The sequence below is a fragment of the Pseudophryne corroboree genome, chromosome 10 (genome assembly GCF_028390025.1).
Source record: "Pseudophryne corroboree isolate aPseCor3 chromosome 10, aPseCor3.hap2, whole genome shotgun sequence".
Lineage (NCBI taxonomy): Eukaryota > Metazoa > Chordata > Amphibia > Anura > Myobatrachidae > Pseudophryne > Pseudophryne corroboree.
Window position 1 is genome coordinate 143,643,312 of NC_086453.1, and position 15,539 is coordinate 143,658,850.

The 15,539-nt window shown below is 48.2% G+C and overlaps 1 protein-coding gene across 6 annotated transcripts in view; it reads left to right on the forward strand.

Moving 5' to 3' along the window:
• PPP1R12C (protein phosphatase 1 regulatory subunit 12C) overlaps positions 1-15,539 on the forward strand; it is a 404,850-nt gene that overhangs the window by 299,033 nt on the left and 90,278 nt on the right. For 2 of the 6 annotated variants that reach the window (XM_063942836.1, XM_063942840.1), the window contains exon 11: positions 10,810-10,941. The exons of the other annotated variants lie outside the window; for them this stretch is intronic. In XM_063942836.1, coding sequence (XP_063798906.1) covers positions 10,810-10,941 — 132 coding nt within the window. The remainder of the gene's footprint in view (positions 1-10,809; positions 10,942-15,539) is intronic. 6 annotated transcript variants of the gene reach the window in all.

Here is a 15,539-nt window from a genome sequence, read left to right on the forward strand (position 1 = left end):
TTCCATGCGAGGACTTCAAATGGGACCTACTGGACAAGTGGTCCGGGTCACATCTACAGATTCATCAGTTGATCACCCTATCCCCCAGGGCCAGGGTATCTCTCCTGTGGTGGCTGCAGAGTGCTCACCTGCTAGAGGTCCGCAGATTCGGCATTCAGGACTGGATCCTGGTGACCACGGACGCGAGCCTCCGAGGCTGGGGAGCAGTCACACAGGGAAGAAATTTCCAAGGTCTTTGGTCAAGTCAAGAGACTTGTCTTCACATCAGCATATTGGAACTAAGGGCCATATACAACGCCCTACGTCAAGTGGAGACCTTTCTTCGTGACCAACCGGTTCTGATCCAGTCAGACAACGTCACCGCAGTAGCTCATGGAAACCGCCAAGGCGGCACAGGGAGCAGAGTGGCGATGGCGGAAGCCACCAGAATTCTTCGCTGGGCGGAGAATCATGTAAGAGCACTGTCAACAGTGTTCATTCCGGAAGTGAACAACTGGGAAGCAGACTTCCTCACCAGACATACGTCCTGTAGAGTGGAGACTTCATCAGGAAGTCTTCGCACAGATTGCAGTTCGGTGGGGACTGTCACAGATAGACATGATGGCGTCCCGCCTCAACAAAATGCTGCAGAGTTATTGCGCCTGGTCAAAAGACCCTCAGGCAGTAGCGGTAGACGCCCTAGTGACACCGTGGGTGTTCCAGTCAGTCTATGTATTTCCTCCTCTTCCTCTCATACCCAAGGGTTGAGAATAATAAGAAAAAGGAGGAGTGAGAACAATCCTCATTGTTCCAGATTGACCACGAAGGATCTGGTATCCGGATCTGCAGGAAATGCTTACAGAAGATCCGTGGCCTCTTCCTCTAAGGCAGGACCTGTTGCAACAGGGCCCATTTCTGTCCGCGGCTGCGTTTGACGGCATGGCGGTTGAACGCCGGATCCTAGCGGAATAAGGCATTCCGGATGAGGTCATTCCTAAGATGATAAAGGCTAGGAAGGACGTGACATCTAAACATTATCACCGTATATGGCGAAAATATGTTTCTTGGTGTGAGGCCAGGAATGCTCCTACGGAAGAATTCCATCTGGGCCGTTTCCTTCACTTCCTACAAACTGGAGTGAATTTGGGCCTAAAACTTAGGCTCCATTAAGGTTCAGATTTCGGCCCTATCCATTTTCTTTCAGAAAGAATTGGCTTCTCTCCCAGAAGTTCAGACTTTTGTGAAGGGAGTGCTGCATTTTCAGCCTCCTTTTGTACCTCTGGTGGAGCCCTGGGACCTTAACGTGGTGTTAAGTTTCCTTAAGTCACACTGGTTTGAACCACCTAAAACTGTAGAGTTAAAATATCTCACTTGGAAGGTGGTCATGTTATTAGCCTTGGCTTCGGCTAGGCAAGTGTCGGAATTGGCGGCTTTGTCTCATAAAAGCCCCTATCTGGTTTTCCATGTCGATAGAGCGGAGTTGCGGACACGTCCTCAATTCCTGCCTAAGGTGGTATCACCCTTTCATATGAACCAGCCTGTTGTGGTGCCTGTGGCTATGCGTGACTTGGAGGACTCCAAGTCCCTGGATGTGGTCAGGGCTGTGAAATTTACGTAGCCAGAACGGCTAGAGTCAGAAAAACAGAATCACTGTTTGTCCTGTATGCTGCCAACAAGCTTGGCGCTCCTGCTTCAAAGCAGACCATTGCCCGCTGGATTTGTAACACCATTCAACAGGCTCATTCTACGGCTGGATTGCCCTTGCCTAAATCGGTTAGGGCCCATTCCACTAGGAAGGTGGGCTCTTCTTGGGCGGCTGCCCGAGGGGTCTCGGCATTACAGTTGTGCCGAGCTGCTACTTGGTCAGGTTTAAACACTTTTGCTAAGTTCTACAAGTTTGATACCCTGGCTGAGGAGGACCTCTTGTTTGCTCAATCGGTGCTGCAGAGTCATCCGCACTCTCCCGCCCGTTTGGGAGCTTTGGTATAATCCCCATGGTCCTTACGGAGTCCCCAGCATCCTCTAGGACGTTGGAGAAAATAAGATTTTAAACCTACCGGTAAATCTTTATCTCGTAGTCCGTAGAGGATGCTGGGCACCCGTCCCAAGTGCGGACTACTTCTGCAATACTTGTATATAGTTATTGCTTCAATAAGGGTTATGTTATTGTTGCATCGGTCCTGAACTGATGATATGTTGGTTTCATACTGTTAACTGGGTAGTTATCAGAAGTTATACGGTTTGATTGGTGTGGCTGGTATGAATCTTGCCCTTGGATTAACAAAATCCTTTCCCCGTACTGTCCGTCTCCTCTGGGCACAGTTTCTCTAACTGAGGTCTGGAGGAGGGGCATAGAGGGAGGAGCCAGTGCACACCCAGGTCTAAAGACTTTCTTAAAGTGCCCATGTCTCCTGCGGAGCCCGTCTATTCCCCATGGTCCTTACGTAGTCCCCAGCATCCTCTACGGACTACGAGAAAAAGATTTACCGGTAGGTTTAAAATCCTTTTTTTTTTTTTGAGTTCTCCAAAAACAATTTTTTGCATTTTTGTAGAGCACTTTTGTTTAAAAAACAAAAATCTGTTTTGACATCTCAAGGCAGAGAAATGTACTGATTGCTATATAGGATGGTACGTGGTTATCAAGGTAGAAAAATGCCATAGTATGTACATTCTCGTGGGCAGTGCCCCTCTCCTTTCTGCTTCCATTTTCTATACGCTGAGAATAGGATCTCAAACTGACACCACTGCCAAATAAAACGCAGTGAAATGGTATGTTGAAATTAATGTCCAGATTAAAACTGGATTCTTTCTGGTGGGTGTTTCTTTGTAAAGGTATTCTTTATATAAATTACTAATTTGTTTTTGATTTATGTTGGGAAAAACGTTGGTTTGTTGTGTCGCCCTGTCCTCCCATATTAATGTATTTATATGGCATACCAGGATTCAGTATGTGGCATTAGAAGTGATTTCACCCAGGCATGTTATGGATATGTCCTTAACTAACAAAAACTTGGTAATCTTCATTCTATCAGTTGATTGGAGAGGGCAATTGGTGAAATTTGGTTTTTATTACTAAATAAACACAGTAAAAAGAGGAAGTGAGCCCTCTCTATGGAAATGTGTAGTAAAGCAATCAACCAAAATGTGTAATTGAAAGACAGTTTATTAAGGAAATGAAATGAGAGCTCCTAGACAAAATCAAAGTAATACATACAGATCGGGGAATTCAAATGTTAAGTGACGGGAGATCGCAGTGGGGCGATACTTATTTGATGATCCCTATCACTCTGATCGCACCCATTAGTGTCAAGTTTAGCTGCATTTATTGGTTAAACCCGACTAAACTAATAGGTGCAATCGGGAAAAGGGCCGTTTGGGCGCCCAAACAGATCATTTTTCACACAATTTAGCTTGCCACCCCCAGAGAGGGTGTGAGCTGAAATGTAGATGCCGGTGGACTGAGAACACAGCTTGTAACAAGCGGTCACACATTTCACTAGTTAACGGAGATCTGCAGACACAGGAGATTTATATTCCCAGCTGAACAGTAAGTATATACAACATTTCAATTTTCCCAAGCCTCCTCATAGTATAACCATGCTACGGAGATTACATCAAGACTTTAGTGGTGAGAATCTCTTTAATGGTGTGTACACACGGTGATATTTTTTCTTTAGATTTTGACTATATAGTCAAAATCGCAAAAAAAGTTAGTGCAAATCGCAAGGTGTTATGCCACTTGCGATCCCGATGCGCGGTTCCGCCAGGTTGGTATCGCAAGAAAAGATAGACTGTGCAGACGAGTCAATCCTTGCTAGATCGGTGTACTATCTAGTTCATCTCACATGTCCATTAAATCTCACATAAGCCAAAATCTCACATAAGCCAAAATTGTAAGCACACATTGTCCATATCTCAAGAAAAGTTAGTCAAAATCGGTGGTGCTGGGCTCCGGGGAGTTCAGGGGAAATCGCAAAGTGAAAATCGGGCATAGCAAGGATCTCACCGTGTGTACACACCATAAGTCTATACTATAGCACGCCTACTCTGCAATTCCTAATTAGATTTAATAGTTCAGAGGGGCAATTTATCCCATAATCTACTGAACTTTACCATCAGACAACATCACCACCTTTGGCACAGTTAATAGCGGTCTAGAAGCTCAATTACTGATATTTATTATTATTCTTGGTCCACTATGAAGCACTGGGAGATACGCTTGGGTATAGGCTGGTCAGGACTGAGTCTGGGCACCACAGTGTTACAGAATTCTTCCCAGAAGTCCTCAGTCCCCCTCCTCCCCTTCCGTAGCCTGCAGTCGGGTGCTGGAGGGAAAGATCCGCTCCGTGTTTACAGCGATCCCCCCGCGTATGGGAAACCACGGGATGCAGGTGCTGTGCTATCCCAGGACACTGCGCTTAGTCACTAGACCACCACGGCATGGGCAACAGTTAAAAAAGCCGGTTCCTGGGGTCTTGTCACCTGAGGGGGAAGGGGACAGCTTTAGGACGTCCCCTGTGCCCCCAAGTGGACAAAGCAGAAAATAGGATTTATGTTCTCACCTGGTTAAAACCTTTTACTACCTCGCTGATGCACATGACTTGCGAGGTATTGTTCCTATGTTAGTGGTTGTGTGACCGTTCTCCGGTGAGTACGTCTGTGTGAGTGATGGTCTTCCTACCTCCTTCCTTCCTTGCTCCTGCCAGGGACTTGCTAACTAAACTGGCAGGCCTTGGCCGGGGTGAGGGGTATAGGGAAAAGGGGGACTGAGGAATGATGGGAAGGCATGTGCCATGCCTGGACTTGAAGAAAAGGATTTAACCAGGTAAGAACATAAATCCTATTTCTCTAACATCCTAGAGGATGCTGGGGACTCCGTAAGGACCATAGGGGAGAGACGGGCTCCGCATGAGACATGGGCATTTTAAGAAAGAATTTAGTTCCTGGTGTGCACTGGCTTCTCCCTCTCTGCCCCTCCTCCAGACCTCAGTTTGATTCTGTGCCCAGAGGAGCTGGGTGCTTTTCAGTGAGCTCTCCTGAGTTTACTGATAGAAAGTTTTTTGTTAGGTTTTTTATTTTCAGGGAGCTCTGCTGGCAACAGACTCCCTGCATCGTGGGACTGAGGGGAGAGAAGCAGCCCTACTCTCTGAAGCTAGGTCCTGCTTCTTAGGCTACTGGACACCATTAGCTCCAGAGAGATCGGTACGCAGGATCTCACCCTCGCCGTCCGTCCCAGAGCCGCGCCACCGCCCCCCTCGCAGAGCCGGAAGACTGAAGCCGGGTGAGTATGAGAAGCAAGAAGACTTCACAGGCGGCAGAAGACTTCGTGATCTTCACTGGAGGTAACGCACAGCACTGCAGCTGTGCGCCATTGCTCCACACACCTACACATACTCCGGTCACTGTTAGGGTGCAGGGCGCAGGGGGGGGCGCCCTGGGCAGCATTTGGGAACTCATTCTGGCAAATGAACACATATATACAGCTGGGCACTGTATATATGTAGGAGCCCCCGCCAAAGAAATAAAATTTCCGCGGAGGGGGCGGGTCTTCTTCCTCAGCACCATTTTTTCTCCACAGCACGCTGAGCGGAAGCTCCCCAGGCTCTCCCCTGCGGTAGAAGAGGGTTGAAAAGAGGGGGGGGGCACATAATTAGGCGCAAAAAAGTATATAAACAGCAGCTACTGGGTTAACATTAAGTTACTGTGTTATTCCTGGGTTATATAGCGCTGGGGTGTGTGCTGGCATACTCTCTCTCTGTCTCTCCAAAGGGCCTCGTGGGGGAACTGTCTTCAGATAGGACATTCCCTGTGTGTGTGGTGTCTGTACGCTTGTGTCGACATGTCTGATGTGGAAGGCTATGTGGGAGAGGAGCGGGAGCAAATGAATGTGGTGTCTCCACCGACGACACAGACACCTGATTGGATGGATATGTGGAAGGTTTTAAATGATAATGTAAATTCCTTGCATAAAAGATTTGACAAGGCTGATGCATTGGGACAGGCAGGGTCTCAACCCGTGCCTGATCCTATGTCGCAGGGACCGTCGGGGTCTCATAAGCGCCCACTATCCCAAATTGTTGACACAGATACCGACATGGATTCTGACTCCAGTGTCGATTACGATGATGCAAAGTTACAGCCAAAGTTGGCTAAATCACTCCGATATATGATTATAGCAATTAAGGAGGTTTTGCACATCACAGAAGAAACCCCTGTCCCTGACACAAGGGTTTATATGTATAAGGGAAAGAAGCCTGAGGTAACTTTTCCCCCCTCACACGAACTTAATGAGTTACGTGAAAAAGCTTGGGAATCTCCAGATAAAAAACTGCAGATTTCCAAACGGATTCTTATGGCGTATCCTTTCCCGCCAACGGACAGGTTACGTTAGGAATCCTCCCCTAGGGTGGACAAAGCTTTAACACGCTTATCCAAAAAGGTAGCCCTGCCGTCCCAGGATACGGCTACCCTCAAGGATGCTGCTGATCACAAACAGGAGGGTACCCTGAAGTCCATTTATACACATGCAGGTACCTCGCTCAGACCAGTAATCGCGTCGGCCTGGGTCTGTAGTGCAGTAGCGGCATGGACTGATACCGTATCAGAGGAGTTTGATACCCTAGATAGGGATACTGTTTTATTGACCCTGGGGCATATTAAAGACGCTGTCCTTTATATGAGAGATGCTCAAAGAGACATTAGTCTGCTGGGTTCTAGAATAAACGCTATGTCGATTTCTTCCAGAAGGGTCCTGTGGACTCGGCAATGGACAGGTGATGCCGACTCAAAACGACATATGGAGGTTTTACCTTACAGGGGTGAGGAATTGTTCGGTGAAGGTCTCTAGGACCTGGTCTCCACAGCTACGGCTGGAAAGTCAAATTTTTTGCCTTATGTTCCCTCAAAGCCTAAGAGAGCACCGCATTATCAAATGCAGTCCTTTCGTTCACAAAGAAACAAGAAAGTCCGAGGTGCGTCCTTTCTTGCCAGAGGAAGGGGCAGAGGAAAGAAGCTGCACAATACAGCTAGTTCCCAGGAACAGAAGTCCTCCCCGGCCTCTGCAAAATCCACCGCATGACGCTGGGGCTCCACTGGCGGAGTCGGGGCCAGTGGGGGCGCGTCTTCGGAATTTCAGCCACATGTGGGTTCACTCCCAGGTGGATCCCTGGGCAATAGAAATTGTGTCTCAGGGTTACAAGCTGGAATTCGAAGAGGTGCCTCCTCGCCGGTTTTTCAAATCGTCCCTACCGTCTTCCCCCCTAGAGAGGGAGATAGTGTTTAATGCAATACAAAAATTGTATCTTCAGCAGGTGGTGGTCGAGGTTCCCCTCCTTCAACAGGGAAGGGGTTATTATTCGACCATGTTTGTGGTTCCGAAACCGGACGGTTCGGTCAGACCCATATTGAATTTAAAATCTCTGAACCTATACTTGAAGAGGTTCAAGATGGAATCGCTAAGAGCGGTCATCGCCAGCCTGGAAAGGGGGGATTTTATGGTGTCACTGGACATAAAGGATGTGTACCTTCATGTCCCCATTTATCCACCTCATCAGGCGTACCTAAGATTTGCGGTACAGGACTGTCATTACCAATTTCAGACGTTGCCGTTTGATCTCTCAACGGCTCCGAGGATTTTCACCAAGGTAATGGCGGAAATGATGGTACTCCTGCGCAAGCAGGGTGTCACAATTATCCTGTACTTGGACGATCTCCTCATAAAAGCGAGATCAAGAGAGCAGTTGCTGAACAGCGTATCTCTTTCACTGAAAGTGTCACATCAACACGGCTGGATTCTCAATATCCCAAAGTCGCAGTTGGTTCCTACGACTCGTCTGCCTTTCTTGGGCATGATTCTGGACACGACCCAGAAAAGGGTTTATCTTCCGATAGAAAAAGCCCAGGAACTTATGACTTTGGTCAGGAACCTTTTGAAATCAAGACAGGTGTCCGTGCATCATTGCACTCGAGTCCTGGGAAAGATGGTGGCCTCATACGAGGCCATTCCCTTTGGCAGGTTCCATGCGAGGACTTTCCAATGGGATCTGTTGGACAAGTGGTCCGGATCACATCTACAGATGCATCGGTTGATCACCCTGTCCCCCAGGGCCAGGGTGTCACTCCTGTGGTGGCTGCAGAGTGCTCACCTTCTCGAGGGCCGCAGATTCGGCATTCAGGATTGGATCCTGGTGACCACGGACGCAAGCCTCCGAGGTTGGGGAGCAGTCACACAGGGAAGAAATTTCCAAGGTCTTTGGTCAAGTCAAGAGACTTGTCTGCACATCAACATCCTGTAACTAAGGGCCATATACAACGCCCTACGTCAAGCGGAGGCCTTACTTCGCGACCAACCAGTTCTGATCCAGTCAGACAACATCTCCGCAGTGGCTCATGTAAACCGCCAAGGCGGCACAAAGAGCAGAGCGGCAATGGCGGAAGCTACCAGGATTCTTCGCTGGGCGGAGAATCATGTAAGCGCACTGTCAGCAGTGTTCATTCCGGGAGTGGACAACTGGGAAGCAGACTTCCTCAGCAGACACGACCTACACCCGGGAGAGTGGGGACTTCATCCAGAAGTCTTCGCACAGATTGTGAGTCGGTGGGAACTGCCACAGATAGACATGATGGCGTCCCGCCTCAACAAAAAGCTACAGAGGTATTGCACCAGGTCCAGAGACCCTCAGGCAGTAGCGGTAGACGCCTTCGTGACACCGTGGGTGTTCCGGTCTGTCTATGTATTTCCTCCTCTTCCTCTCATACCCAAGGTGTTGAGAATAGTAAGAAGAAAAGGAGTGAGAACAATCCTCGTTGTTCCAGATTGGCCACGACGGACCTGGTATCCAGATCTGCAGGAAATGCTCACGGAAGATCCGTGGCCTCTTCCTCTAAGGCAGGACCTGTTGCAACAGGGACCCTGTCTGTTCCAAGACTTACCGCGGCTGCGTTTGATGGCATGGCGGTTGAACACCGGATCCTAGCGGTAAAAGGTATTCCGGTTGAGGTTATCCCTACGCTGGTAAAGGCTAGGAAGGAAGTAACAGCAAAACATTATCACCGTATATGGCGAAGATATGTTTCTTGGTGTGAGGCCAGGAATGCTCCTACGGAAGAATTCCATCTGGGCCGTTTCCTTCACTTCCTACAAACTGGAGTGGATTTGGGCCTTAAATTAGGCTCCATTAAGGTCCAGATTTCGGCCCTATCCATTTTCTTTCAAAAAGAATTGGCTTCTCTCCCAGAAGTTCAGACTTTTGTTAAGGGAGTACTGCATATTCAGCCTCCGTTTGTGCCTCCGGTGGCGCCTTGGGACCTTAATGTGGTCTTGGACTTCCTAAAGTCACACTGGTTTGAACCACTGAAAACGGTGGAGTTGAAATATCTCACTTGGAAGGTGGTCATGTTATTAGCCCTGGCTTCGGCTAGGCGAGTGTCTGAATTAGCGGCTTTATCACATAAAAGCCCCTATCTGGTTTTCCATATGGATAGAGCGGAATTGCGGACACGTCCTCAATTCCTGCCAAAAGTGGTTTCATCCTTTCATATAAACCAACCTATTGTGGTGCCTGTGGCTACACGGGACTTAGAGGATTCCGAGTCCCTTGATGTGGTCAGGGCTTTGAAAATTTATGTAGCCAGGGCGGCTAGATTCCGAAAAACAGAAGCACTGTTTGTTCTGTATGCAGCCAACAAGCTTGGTGGCCCTGCTTCAAAGCAGACTCTTGCTCGCTGGATCTGTAACACGATTCAGCAAGCGCATTCTACGGCTGGTTTGCCGTTACCAAAATTGGTCAAGGCCCATTCCACTAGGAAGGTGGGCTCTTCTTGGGCGGCTGCCCGAGGGGTCTCGGCACTACAGCTGTGTCGAGCTGCTACTTGGTCGGGTACAAACACCTTTGCAAAATTCTACAAGTTTGATACCCTGGCTGAGGAGGACCTCATGGTTGCTCAATCGGTGCTGCAGAGTCATCCGCACTCTCCCGCCCGTTTGGGAGCTTTGGTATAATCCCCATGGTCCTTAAGGAGTCCCCAGCATCCTCTAAGACGTTAGAGAAAATAAGATTTTACTTACCGGTAAATCTATTTCTCGTAGTCCGTAGAGGATGCTGGGCGCCCGTCCCAAGTGCGGACTTCTTCTGCAAGACTTGTATATAGTTATTGCTTCAATAAGGGTTACGTTATTGTTGCATCGGGCGTGAACTGATGCTATGTTATTGTGGCTGGTATGAATCTTGCCCTTGGATTAACAAAAATCCTTTCCTCGTACTGTCCATCTCCTCTGGGCACAGTTCTCTAACTGAGGTCTGGAGGAGGGGCAGAGAGGGAGGAGCCAGTGCACACCAGGAACTAAATTCTTAAAGTGCCCATGTCTCCTGCGGAGCCCGTCTCTCCCCTATGGTCCTTACGGAGTCCCCAGCATCCTCTACGGACTACGAGAAATAGATTTACCGGTAAGTAAAATCTTATTTTTATTTGATTACTCCCGGGAGCTTCAATTTCTATAATTTGTTTATTTAATTGTCTTTTCATTTTATTACATGTTGTTCGGTTGTTTTACTACACATTTCCACAGTCTGTGTCAAGTGCTATAATCTACAATTTGAGGATTGGCAGAGCCTCGCAGTTGCTGCTAACACAACCTATAGATGTGTATTTTGAAAGATTGTTCAGTTAGCGTGTAACATTTTTGTTCTATTTGTTACAAAACAAAAAATATCTTTGATGCCAAGTTCTAATGAATGTTTAAAATACTTTTATTGATTGTAAGTCGTCATAAATGCAATGTAATTTCTTGGATGGGTTGGTCTGTATTGATTACAGTTGTTCTCCATTTAGCCATCTCTCAGTTCAAACATTTGGGCATTAATGGAGACGTGGAAGAGCAATGTAGCTGGAGCCGCTGTGAGCAGCAGAACAGCTGCATTAAGCATACCGTTCTCCAGTCAGCAGGAAGCAAGCTCAGCAGTGGTAGGGTCTATACAAATAGGTAGTATTAGTATAGTGGTATTAGTAGTTACCTGTGTGACAGCATCTTTAGTATGAAGCCTGCTTCTAGAATGGTTAATCTATTTGTGTGCTGTAGCTGATGATCTAGTGACTCATTGTACCCCTACTCCCAGAAGTGCTCGGTCCGTTCCCTACTTTCCCTCACCAGTTCACCTGTTGCCTACAGAGTGGATGCAGCCTTTTTGTAAGCTTTAGCAATTTTCCTGAGAATGAAGTCTATCCAAAGAACTTGTAATAAAATTGCCTTCTACCTCAATAATGTATAGATTTCTAGTGAATGTTAAAGTATGGATGTATGTGTTCAACTCCCACCAGTGTAAACTCCTGTATAAATCACATTTTCTCTAACGTCCTTGAGGATACTGGGACTCCGTAAGAACCATGGGGATTAGACAGGCTCCGCAGGAGATAGGGAACTTTAAGAAAGCTTTGGATTCTGGGTGTGCACTGGCTCCTCCCTCTATGCCCCTCCTCCAGACCTCAGTTTTTACACTGTGCCCAGAGCGAGATGGGTGCACTACAGGGAGCTCCCTGAGTTCTCTGCCTAGAAAGCATTTTTGTTTGGACTTTTTCTACGTTTTTACAGGGAGCACTGCTGGCACCAGGCTCCCTGCATCGAGGGACTGAGGAGAGAGGGGCAGACCTTCTTGTCTAAGATAGGCTCTGCTTCCTCGGCTACTGGACACCATTAGCTCCAGAGGGGGTGAACGCAGGTTCTTACTGGGCGTCCACCCCCAGAGCCGCGCCGTTGTTCTCCTCACAGAGCCAGAAGAAACGAAGTCAGAAGACGTCTCAGGCGGCAGAAGCCTTCAGAGCTTCACTGAGGTAACGCACAGCACCGCAGCTGTGCGTCATTGTTCCCATACACCTCACACACACTCCGGTCACTGTAAGAGTGCAGGGCGCAGGAGAGGGGGGGGGGGGCGCCCAGGGCAGCAATACAACACCTCTCTTATGGCAAAAAGTATATATACATGTACAGGTGGGCACTGTACATGTATATAAAAGAGCCCCCGCCATATTTTAGTAAGTTTGAGCGGGACAGAAGCCCGCCGCCGAGGGGGCGGGGCTTCTCCCTCAGCACTCACCAGCGCCATTTTCTCTCCACAGCACCGCTGAGAGGAAGCTCCCCGGACTCTCCCCTGCTTGACACACTGACCGTGTGGGTTTTAAAGTAGAGGGGGGGCACATATTTGGCAATTATACATTACAGCAGCGCTACTGGGTAAAACATTCTGTGTTTTTCCTGGGTTATATAGCGCTGGGGGGGGTGCTGGCATACTCTCTCTCTGTCTCTCCAAAGGGCCTAGGGGGGAACCTGTCTTCAGATAAGAGATTCCCTGTGTGTGTGGAGTGTGTCGGTACGTGTGTGTCGACATGTCTGCGGTAAAAGGCTCTCCTAAGGAAGAGATGGAGCAAATCTGTGTGGGTGCGTGGTGTCTCCGTCGACAACGCCGACACCTGATTGGATATGTGAAATTATTACAAAAGATTAGAGAACAGACAGGGAATCTACCCATGTCTGCCCCTATGTCACAGAGACCTTCAGAGTCTCACAACGCTCACTATCCAAAATAATAGACACTGTTATCGACACGGAGTCTGACTCCAGTGTCGACTACGATAATGCAAAGTACAGCCAAGACTGGCAGAAAAGTATTCAATATATGATTATTGCAACAAAAGATGTTTTGCATATCACTGATGACTCATCTGTCCCTGACACAAGGGTACACATGTTTAAGGGGAAGAAAGCTGAGGTAATTTTCCCTCCTCTCATGAAGAAAAAGAGCGGGAATTCCCAAAAAGAATTCTCAGGGAGTATCCTTTCTCTAATGGGGCCAGGATACGATGGGAATCTTCCCCTAGGGTATACAAGGCATTGACACGTTTACCCAAAAAGGTAGCGCTGACCTAACAGCTATCCTCGGGGATCCTGCAGATAGCATGCAGTAAAAGTACTTTGAAGTCCATTTACACACATTCTGGTACACTACTCAGACCGGCAATTGTGTCGACATGGGTTTATAGCGCTGATAAGGATGCCATGTTATTGTCCCTAATATATATATATATATATATATATATATAATGTGTGTAAAAGATGTTGTCATATATATATATAGTACATGCCCAAAGAGACGTTAGTCTACTGGGTTCTAGAGTCAACGCTATGTCGATTTCTGCTAGACATGGGGAACATGCAATGGACAGGTGATGCCGACAAAAAGAGGCATATGGACGGTTTACCTCACAAGGCTGAGGAATTGTGTGGAGAAGGGCTCTCGGACCTAGTCTCCGCAGCTATAGCTGGTAATTCTGATCTTTTGCTTTATATTCCCTCACAGACTAAGAAAGCATGACATTATCAAATGCAGTCCTTTCGGTCGCAGAATATCAAGAAAGTATGAGGAGCGTCCTTTCTAACCAGAGGTAAGGGCACGGGGCACAGCTAGTTCCCAGGAACAGAAGTCCTCCCCGGCCTCTACTACATCCACCGCAGGATGCGGGAGCTCCGCTAAGGGAGTCCGTCCCAGGGGGAGCACGTCTTTGACTCTTCAGCCACATCTGAGTTCACTCACAGGTGGATCCCGGGGAAATAAAAAAAATTGTTCTCAGGGTTACAAAGGAATTCGAAAGGTGCCTCCTCGCCGGTTTTCCTTATCGGACCTACCGGCTTCTCCCCCAGAAGGGGAGTTATAGTAAATACAATTCACACATTGTATCTCCAACGGGTGGTGCTCAAGGTTCTCCTCCTGCAACAAGGAGGGGGCTATTACTCAACCTTGGCTGTAGTCCCGAACACGTACGGTTCAGTCAAACCTATTTAAATTTAAAACCTCTGAACCTATACTGGAAAAGGTTCAAATTTAAAGTGGAATCGCTCAGAGCGTTCATGGCCAGCCTGGATAGGGGGGATTTGATGGTGTATCTAGACATAAAGGCTGCATACCTTCATGTTCCCATTTATCCACCCCATCAGGCGTACCTGAGAATTGCGGTACAGTATTGTCATTACCAATTCCAGGGTAATTTGGCGGAAATGATGGTGCTCCTACGCAAGCAAGGAGTCCGTTATCCAATGCTTGGACGATCTCCTATAAGGCGAGATCAAAAGAGTCAGTTATCCAATGCTTGGACGATCTCCTATAAGGCGAGATCAAAAGAGCAGTTGTTGAACAGCGTGTCACTTTCGCTGAAGGTGTCACAGCAACACGGCTAGTTTCTCAATATCCCGAAGTCACGGTTGGTTCCTATGACTAGTCTGCCCTTCTTGGGTATGATTCTGGATACGGACCAGAAGGGGTTTACCTTCAGATAGTGAGGGCCCAGGAACTCATGACTCTGGTCAGGAACTTATTGAAACCAAGACAGGTGTCTGCATCACTGCACCCGAGTCCGGGGAAAATCATTCCCTTCGGCAGGTTCCATGCGAGGTCTTTCAAATGGGACCTACTGGACAAGTGGTCCGGATCACATCTACAGATTCATCAGTTGATCACTTCTCCCCCAGGGCCAGGATATCTCTCCTGTGGTGGCTGCAGGGTGCTCACCTTCTATAGGGCTGCAGGTTCGGCATTCAGGACTGGATCCTGGTGACCACGGATGCGAGCCTCCGAGGTTGGGGAGCAGTCACACAGGAAAAAATAAAATGTCCAAGGTCTTTGGTCAAGTCAAGAGACTTGTCTTCACTTCTTGGAACTAAGGGCAATATACAACGCCCTACGTCAGTCGGAGACCCTACTTCGCGACCAACCGATTCTGATCCAGTCAGACAACGTCACCGCAGTAGCTCATGTAAACCGCCAAGGCGGCACAAGGAGCAGAGTGGCGATGGCGGAAGCCACCAGAATTCTTCGCTGGGCGGAGAATCATGTAAGCGCACTGTCAGCAGTGTTCATTCCGGGAGTGGACGACTGGGAAGCAGACTTTTTCAGCGGACACGACCTACGTCCTGGAGAGTGGGGACTTCATCAGGAACAGATTGCAATTCGGTGGAGACTGCTACTGATAGACATGATGCCGTCCCGCCTCAACACAAAGCCGCAGAGTTATTGCGCCAGGTCAGGAGACCCTCAGGCAGTAAGCTGTGGACGCCCTAGTGACACCGTGGGTGTTCCGGTCGGTCTCTGTGTTTACTCCTCTTCCTCTCATTCCCATGATGTTGAGGATAATAAGAAAAAGAGGAGTGAGAACAATTCTCATTGTTCCAGATTGGACACGGAGGACCTGGTATCCAGATCTGCAGGAAATGCTCACAGAGAATCTGTGGCCTCTTCCTCTAAGACAGGACCTGCTGCAGCAGGGGCCCTGTCTGTTCCAAGACTTACCGCGGCTGCGTTTGACGGCATGGCGGTTCACCGCAGGATCCTAGCGGTAATGGGTATTCCAGAGGAGGTCATTCCTACCCTAATTAAGGCTAGGAAGGAAGTGACATTGAAACATTATCACCGAATATGGCGAAAATATGTTTCCTGATGTGAGGCCAGGAATGCTCCTACGGAGGAATTCCTTTTGGGCCGTCTGCTTCACTTCCTTCAAACTGGAGTGATCTTGGG